At 34.2% G+C, this 8,852-nt stretch overlaps 2 protein-coding genes across 2 annotated transcripts; one reads left to right on the forward strand and one right to left on the reverse strand.

Moving 5' to 3' along the window:
• Positions 1-445: 445 nt before the first annotated feature.
• Positions 446-1,460, forward strand: LOC103722219. The gene has a single exon (XM_008812693.4). It carries the CDS (start codon positions 776-778, stop codon positions 1,334-1,336), a length of 561 nt encoding a protein of 186 aa, XP_008810915.2. The 5' UTR covers positions 446-775; the 3' UTR covers positions 1,337-1,460.
• On the reverse strand, positions 1,343-5,449 carry LOC120109008. Its single transcript, XM_039122742.1, has 3 exons — positions 5,424-5,449; positions 3,737-3,930; positions 1,343-3,642 (listed from the first exon to the last, which is right to left on the reverse strand). Exons 1-3 carry the CDS (start codon positions 5,447-5,449, stop codon positions 3,491-3,493), a joined length of 372 nt encoding a protein of 123 aa, XP_038978670.1. The 3' UTR covers positions 1,343-3,490.
• Between the last annotated feature and the right edge of the window lie 3,403 nt (positions 5,450-8,852).

Below are 8,852 nucleotides of genomic sequence, written 5' to 3' on the forward strand. Positions count from 1 at the left end.
TTAGAATTTTTTTGCATGAATACCTTCTTAAATATCAATTTTTACATGAATACCCTCTCAATATTGATATTTGTATGTATATCATCGTAAAATACTTGTTTTGCTATTCTACCCCTTTTTTTCTTATTTTTGTATATATACTCACGCTATCTAACGTTGTTAAAAAATTAACGATTTCAAATTAAAATAACTTAAATAATTTTAATGAATAGATGTGCAAAAAAAAATATTTATAAAGAGATCGTGATGGAGGACAAAAAAAATGTAATTTTAAAATTCTATTTTATTTTTAGTTAAAATAAATATGGTTTTTATTAATGGTGTTAGAAAAACGGTTAAATTAAGGATATTTGTGCAAAAACAGAAAGTATAGAAATAAATATAAATTTGAAGAGAATATTCATGTAAATTTAAATTTTTAGAAGAATATTCATGCCAAAAAAATATATTTTTTTTATTTTTTTTGCCTCATGAGTCATGACCACCTGAACGCCCTTTTAACCAAATGCACAAACAAACCAGAAAAACTCTCCTCTTTTCCCTACCGCTCAATCCGGAGGTGATGGATGAGGTGGCCAACCACCCTGAAAGAATCTCTTGACACCAAGAACCAACGGAGCCCACTTCTCACCATCACTTTTTTTTTTTCAGAAGCTTCAGAAACTCCAAAAGTCAAGAACCCAACACCTCATTGCATCCTATAATAAGAGACCAAAAGAGAGAGAGAGAGAGAGAGAGAGAGAGAGAGAGAGAGAGAGGAAGAACAGAACTAAGGATGGATGATTTCAGCTTCCCCACCATTGCCGCAGACCAAGATTCCTTCTGCCAGCTCCCCTTCCCCTCCATCACCACCTCCTCCTTATGGTTCCTCTCCCCCGACACAAAGACCACCAATCTCCGAAGAAGCTTCTCCATGGCAGAAGGAGCTGCTTCCAATATCACCAACACATTTAAAAGGAATCACAGGCCAAATTCTCCATCATTCAGCGACTGCGGCGACACTTCTATCGACTACCAGGAGAGGATGGACATGCTATGGGAGGGCTTTAATGATGAGCTCTATCAGGCCTCGCATAATCGAAAAGAAGGCATTGTGGAGAAGAATTTGAAAGGATCAGCGGCTGCTGCAAAAGGTTTGTTAACTGAAAAGGAGCAGCATGGAGCAGTCGAGCTCTGCTGGCTGCCGGCATTAGGTGTGTCGAAGAGCAGACGTGTGCTTCACCACAAAAAGCTTAGCTTGGGGGAGATGCTGAGGGTGTTGAAGAAGCTATTTGTGGTTCAGAAAACTCATTCTTCCAAGAGAAAGTCACAACAAAAAGTTAGAAAAGTAAGTTGACGGTTACTGAGTCCATGTATGAGATCTTGAAGAGTGCCATGGTAGCTAAAAGGAAGTTAAATCACAGCACCAAATTGTGTTGCAACTGTTCTGAAATAAGCAGTAAAGGTTTTATTGCTGCCCATCTGTACAGCTTTAATTTGCATCAGTAATCAATATAAATCGGAATTAGTGTTTCAATAAAATCGTCATAGGTTTTAATCAAGTGCAAGTGCCAACTCAACTCTTCTATGGCTTCAGATTTTTTTTCGACAATTAATAGCTTGAGCTTCAGGGAAAAAAAAACCTTAAATGTATCTCAACAGTATACGTTCTTGTGTTTTCTCACTGCTGCTTTGCTTCACATTAGTTAAACAATAACTACGATTAGAAAACTTCTGAAATGAATTTAACAGAAGGACCATATACATGATTATGTTGGGTATTATACTTTGGTCCACTATACCCACCAATGCGATTTAATAACAAAAGAGCTATCTTTTATTCAACATCTGATGTCTGCCTACTTGTGGCGGCCCAATGTTCGCAAGAGGATTACTGATGACTTTGTCGGTCATGAGATGTGTTGTATCCCAAAAAGAAATTAATTAAGGCAAAATTATTTAGCCTAGGTCCATGACTGATGAGGTTTAGGACAAGGAACTACGATATTTCTCGAATGAGGAAGAAAAAATGTGTCCTTCTGAGTGGCACTTGTCAAACTTGAACACAAAATACAAAGATCAGCCATGTGAAGAACCCCCAACAATCATAGGAATGTTCATAGCAGAACTTTGTTTAATGAGCCATTTTTAAATGCCAGGCTGGTCTTCCTCTGTAATTGTATTGTTATTGTTCAGCAGATGAGACTGAACCATGATAAAATATATAGGGAATTGAGATTTCCACACTGATTTGTTTATATCTGACTTAAATAGGTCTGGTTGGTAGATGATGACAAAGGTTCATTCTCATCTGACAGTCAAAAGTACAGAAAACAGAGAATGATATCAATAAAAAAATTATTTAAAGATAATAATAATGGGTCTATCATTGAGAGAAATGAAGAAGATCTGACGTTTGTGTTAAAAAAAAAAACTAGGCTGCAAGAGCAGCATTTTCTAAGAAATCTAAGCACAATTCCATAAGTTTCAATCTAGTTACTGCACCTTAAATATTTTGGATGATATAAGCAAACTAAATTAATTAAAAGTATGTGTTCCCTTTTTTTTTTGATAAAGATCATGGAAGGAGAAGATCGCCTTGATGCAAAAAACTACTTTTCAGAAAATGAACACTATGATAAATGTTTTTCCTAAGCAAGAAGCAAAAGAAAACCTACTGATCTTGGAGAGCAGAAGCCTTTGCTCATGTGTGCATGTGGCGAGTGCGCATATGCGAGAGAGAGAGAGAGAGAGAGAGAGAGAAATGTAGTTGACAAAACTTTTTCTTTAATACTTGTACTTGGTGAAGTGTTTATGTGACACAATAAAACTGAGTGTAAGATTGTGAAGAAGGCTAACATTCGACCTAGCAACCTTTTTCGATATAAATTTGAGTATGTATTACAAGATATTGATTAAACAACTATGTAGGAAGACAAAATATTTAATTATTTTACAATTTACTTGATATTGCGGGTTATTTGGTAATAATATCCTTGGGCTAGAGCAAGGTTTATACAAAGCAAACACAACAAGCTATACTTCAGCTATAAAAGCATTTGACAATGAAAAAAAAAAACTCATCGCCAAATTTGTATTCAAAGCTCCTTCGATAAAAATCTTCGACCATAACATGTCATCAAATACTTAGCATTTTGTGATGAAATTAGAATTGTTGCTAATACCTCCATAAATTGCGACAAGATATTTTGTCAAAAACGTGAAAAAAAATAGCACATCTACTTTTGTCACAAAGTTATTTTATGCTATGAAAGTGATTTTTGTTTTCATGGCGAAAATACTTTTGTCATTGAATGTTATGGCAACGAAGGTTCTATGGACGACAAGACTGTTCCGTAGTTAAGCTTGTCTTTTTATTTAATTTCAAGTATATCTAAGTCTGACAGTAGATTCTTTGTTGTACAATGTCAATGTTTTCTATTGTTATTGCTAGAGATGCTTAGTTTTGGAAATTAACATGTTTTCCGAAGCTGAAGATATGAGTTTTTAACTAAAAGAATGAACGCACACGGACAAAGGCGGCATCCAAGTAGGCGATGCCGATCTCCAGCGGGGCACCCCCGATCGGAGCCCCCGCGGAGCCGACCAAATCCACCGGGGAAGCGGTGGCGCCGCCGTGTAGAAAGTTGCCCGCGTTCTGTATGAAGATATGACGCAAAGAACGAGGGGGATTATATAGGAGAAGAATGGGAGATGGAGAGGGGAGTTTCCGGGGAAGGAGGCGGCGATGGGGCTTACGATGGAGGGACGGTCACGGAGCAGAGGAGTCGGCCGGGCTCGACGAGGTCCACGCGGAGGCCATGGAGGACGAAAGAGTCGTAGAATTTTGAGGGGATCCAGCGACCGCCCCCAGCGACCGCTTCGCCGCTTCCAAGTCCATGGGAGTTTTGAAACAGGGGAGATCGATTTGGGGCTTGGTGGCAAGGCAAACTATTGTAAAGAATTATAAAATAAAAATAAAATATTCATTTATTTGTTTGCTTGTTTAGATCTTCATTTAAAATTTGGTATCATGCAGATGCTTGAGGATTAGTTTGACAGATTATTTAAAACAGATTTTTGTTTAAAAAATTAAATATCATATATGCTTCGGTTGTTTTGTAAATAAGGTGGTTGAAAAAAGAAGTTTAGAGAAAAAATAAAATTGTTTTTCTACTCTTTTACCCTCTACAAAATATCATCCTTAAGTAAATTTTATTAACTAAATTTAATAGTATCTTGATGAACAACTATGACGGATATAATATTTACAACATATTCCCAACTTCAATTGATAATATAATATAAAAATTACGATCAATATTTTAGAAAACCTCATAGTTTAACAAAAATTCAAAAATTCAGTCACGAAGAACACTTCAAACTCTAAAATTTAGGCACCATGCACTATTTTTAATACACACTCTGCCTATTTTTGGAATTATTTGCTATAAAGTTTAAATTTGGGACCTTTTCTATAGAGATAAGTGCTATGTGCAAACTTGGGTTGAGTTTAACATGTAATCACCAGTAAACCCATTTAAATTGGGTTGAGCTAGGGTAATCTCAGCCCAACTTCAAGTAATCTTGGTTAGGGTTGACCTTTAACTCAACCCTAATCCAACCCGACTTAACTCGATACATAATGGATATATGGATAAATAAATAATTCAGTACTTAACTGAGTTTGCATTCTTTGAGCTCAACTATCCCAATTGGGTCCCTTGGGTTCAACTCCCAATTGGGTCCCTTGGGTTCAACTCTATGTTCAGCCCTTAGCTACAAGGGAAAAGAAGAAAGCCATCGAGTTCGTCATGGGTGACAAATGTCCCTTGGCCATCCAATATCAAGTTCACATCTGGTCTGTAACTTATCTATTTATATTTCTACTATTATAATAAAAACTCTTGCAACCAAGTTATACCTTCTTTCTCTACAGTAATTATCAAACAGTCGTTGTACCCTCCACACCCAATTTTAGCACTTGATATCTCTCTCTCTAAATTAATAACCTTTTTTGGTGAGATGTCTTGTCCACTGCTCACATCACAAGCATTATAATACTATGATGATGAGAACTCCGGAAGTGTGACTCCATCCAAGATATTTGACTTCAGTTTTCTTCTTTAATTGATATAAAAATGACCCTTCTGTTTAATTTGTTGACATGAGCTTTCTCTTTTTTTCTTTTTTTTTTTTTTCCTTGCTGAGTGACACATTGGCGAGTTGGACTTGAACTCAACTACGGACTCCACTATTTATTTTTGTTATGCTCGTTACAAACGAGAAACCTAATAATTCACTGTTTGAAAACTTAATAACCCACCAAAATTTTAATTTTTTTCAAAAAATAAACATTTTGATTCTTAATCTTAACATCCCATGGATCTTGCACCTTCCATTGGTCCAAGGATTAGTTTCAAGGAGCTCCATCTGCTACCTACCAGCTTTTATCCATCCTCTCAACCATTACTTGACACTCCATCCATAATTGCATTGGCAAATCCACATGCTGGACGCTAGTTCTCTCTTAAAATAAGAAAAAAAAAAATCTAACTCACAATTTTATATTTTTGAAAATTATTATAAGAAAATCAGAAACACACACGAGCAGCTACCAACCGAATTTTTTTGAGATCCACCATATGCTTCCAAGAATAAAATTTATTTCTTCGAAAGAGATTCAACCATGGTGATCAGGTGGATATGGAACGAGGATCGGCAGAGGGATGGACACCTCGCTATTCAGTGATATTCACAGGCATGTAAGAAATTATGGTATCTTTCAGACCGTTTATGTATACCTGCTCAATACTTAAAAAAGGTCCTTTAGACATGTCACTTAGCTACCCCTCCACATCTACAGTACGGTATCTCTTTCTTCTTAACTCTGTTGGCTGCGCTAAAGCTATGTGAGCGGCGTTGTAGTTTGTACCAAAAAAATAATAAAATAAAATTTATATAAAAACAATTTTTTTATATATTAATATAATATTAAAAAAATAAAGCTTTTGAAACCACCAAAAAAGGTAGAAAGGGATAAAGCTCCGTTTTAAAATTTAATTTTTTCGAAATTGAAATTTCCATCGCACCAAGGTAGAAGCACGCCGGATTGCGCATAAAGAACCCCGGCCCACGGCCGCAGCACATGCGGACGGTTGCCGCCGCATTGAGCCCACGTGGCAGCAAGAAGGCATTCTCTATTATGGAAGGCAGCATGCGGGATTATAATTACTCAACGCCACGCGACACGCTTTTAAAAAAAGTTTGGACCACCGCTTACCAATTAGCTCACACAATGATGCCTCCTTGACTTATATCAGAGCACCGACCATCCAAGCTAGATTTTTTTTTTTTTTTTTTTTCTAAAGCGACTTGCGAAACAACCCATGGTCTATGGATACTAAGATCCCGTTTGGGCTAGCTTTTAGATGGCCAAAATATACCTTCTGATCTTTCAAAAATACTTTTAGATAAAAAATGGTATTCGTTAAAAATTTTGAAAAAACTGTTTCAGTTTTTTTAAAAAACTGAAAATAGCTTTTGGAAAGAAGCTTCAATTTAAAAATTATGCAAACCACACTTTCAAAAACATTAAAAAAATACTTAGACAATGAAAAGAATAAATAGACATGTCAAAACTTCATTACTATTGGTCTATGCCATTTCTTAAAATATAATCATGTTTCTTAAAAGTGTATTGATGATATATTTTTGGAATCAGAAGCATGCACATGATATATAGCAGTTTGTGTCGGAGATCAATTCAATGAAGTTTTTTTTTTGGTGGAAAATTCAATGAAGCTTTTGTTGAAGGTTCTTTAACACATCCACCTACTTCGTTTTAGGCCTCTGTATCGATTTATAATTTATTCAATTTAATTATTATTTACTAAATTAAAAAGAAGAGATAAAATAAGATTCAATCAAGTGAATCTTTACTCTCCGAACAAATATAAATGGCATGATTGAGATCTTACATTGATGATTCGAGTAATTATTAGATATAATCTACTACTTTTAAAATACTTATATACCAAAAATTATGTAATTTGGAGGCTTCCTAATATATGCATCAAGTGATTTTCATTTTTTTTTTTTTCTGTGTAAGCTATTTAAATATAGGAGATCATATCCAACAACCCAAATTATTGATACAAAATATCTATCATCTAATCTAAATTTGACCGAGTCTTATTGAAGATCCACTTGACCAGATCGAGTCTATCTCAAATATCTAGACATTTTATATGCAACTATTATAGAAACTCTTAAGGGGGCGTTTGGTATGGGGTAATCGTCCCAGGATCAAGGGTGATGTGGATGGAGGTGATGAGATCACCGCGTTTGGTTGCACCACGGTGATCTTAAATCACCTCCACTCCTCAAATCATCCCCCAACTTGGTGATGGGATACCCGTCCTTGAAGTCAGGAATCCAAGATCACCCCAGGGCAGTGATCTTGGGTTGAAAATTAAAAACAAAAATATTCTTCAAGTTAGCAGCAAAATTGATATATCAGTATACCATCAATATATTATGTCAATTATATATATATATAATATTATGTTGATATTATATATTATATTAATGATATAAATTATATTATAATATATTACTAATCATATTATTATGCTATTATTATTGAAGAAAAAATTATAGTAGAAATATATTATTATATTTTATATTTATATAATAAAAATATTTAATATATTACTATATTACTCCTATTTACCTAGTTTTTCTAATCAAAATAATTATTAGTATTAAGAAAATCTATTATAAGTATAAATAAAATATTAATTCTATAATGAAAAATAACATATTTCTATAAGATTAATAATTTATAGGAGTAATAAGTATATTTTTATAGAATATATTAATAATTAATATATTGATAAATATATTAATATTTTATTATAACATATTTTATATGATTAATAAATATATGATAAGAGCTACTAAAAGTAGAATATATGACAAAATTATGAAGCTATTATAAAAATTAGCATATTGCCTTACATTTTTAATTCATGAGAATTAAAAACACATAAAAAATCCATCTAAGATATATCAGGGATATTTGCGGTATTATATTGTCAGTGATTTTGGATCCTCGTACCATACCAAACAAGTTACTTATGGATATCCAGAAATTTTTAATCACCGGACCATGGCCTACCAAACTTATTGATCTTACATTATTAGAGATCAAATCATCCCAGCATTCAGATTACCGGAGATATTAGATCACCGTGGTGATCCTGCTGGGGTTACCAAACGCCCCCTAAAGGTTAGATCTATGATTCTTGACCTCAATGAATTTGATGTCAAAAAAAAAAACACTTATGCAGACTCTTTAAATATCTCTCTTTCTTTTCTTTATGTGTATCCATTTTTTGATATTTATTTTCTCCCCCCATGTCCCTGGAAAATAATTTTAAAAAAAGATAAAAAAATAAATAAGCTTTAAAAATATAAGTTTTTTTAAAGTTCACTCATTGCTCCGAACAATTTTCTTCGGCGGGATCACAACCATCCATCAAACCTACTTTCAACATGACCTCAACTCCCCAGTGCTAGTTATTAAATTCTAAATATTTTTCATTGAGAACTTGACTACCTTCTTGCCATCACTAATTCAACAAACTTCTTAGTTTCTTCTTTCTTCTCCGTCCTTCCCCTCTGCTTTATACTCTCTCCTCCATCCTCCCATCCCTCAGGCACGTGGCATCAACCTTCGTGTCTATAGTGCCACATCATCCATCACTGCCCCATCATTTATTTTCTAAATTTTATTTTTTAAAAAAATACAATAAGGCTTCGTTTTTCTTTTTTCTTTTTTTCTTTTTTTGCTTCGAAGGACTTATCAT

The sequence above is a fragment of the Phoenix dactylifera genome, unplaced genomic scaffold (assembly GCF_009389715.1).
Source record: "Phoenix dactylifera cultivar Barhee BC4 unplaced genomic scaffold, palm_55x_up_171113_PBpolish2nd_filt_p 001712F, whole genome shotgun sequence".
In the NCBI taxonomy this organism is placed as follows: domain Eukaryota; kingdom Viridiplantae; phylum Streptophyta; class Magnoliopsida; order Arecales; family Arecaceae; genus Phoenix; species Phoenix dactylifera.

Excerpts from the sequence above, each read along its gene's own strand:
- LOC103722219 (XM_008812693.4), top strand. The coding sequence starts at position 776 with ATGGATGATTTCAGCTTCCCCACCATTGCCGCAGACCAAGATTCCTTC.
- LOC120109008 (XM_039122742.1), bottom strand. The coding sequence starts at position 5,449 with ATGGTTGAGAGGATGGATAAAAGCTG. Across the intron at positions 3,931-5,423 it reads GAGAGGATGGATAAAAGCTG|TTTGCCTTGCCACCAAGCCC; the intron begins GTAGGTAGCAGA and ends TCTTTACAATAG. Across the intron at positions 3,643-3,736 it reads CGTGACCGTCCCTCCATCGT|TACAGAACGCGGGCAACTTT; the intron begins AAGCCCCATCGC and ends GTCATATCTTCA.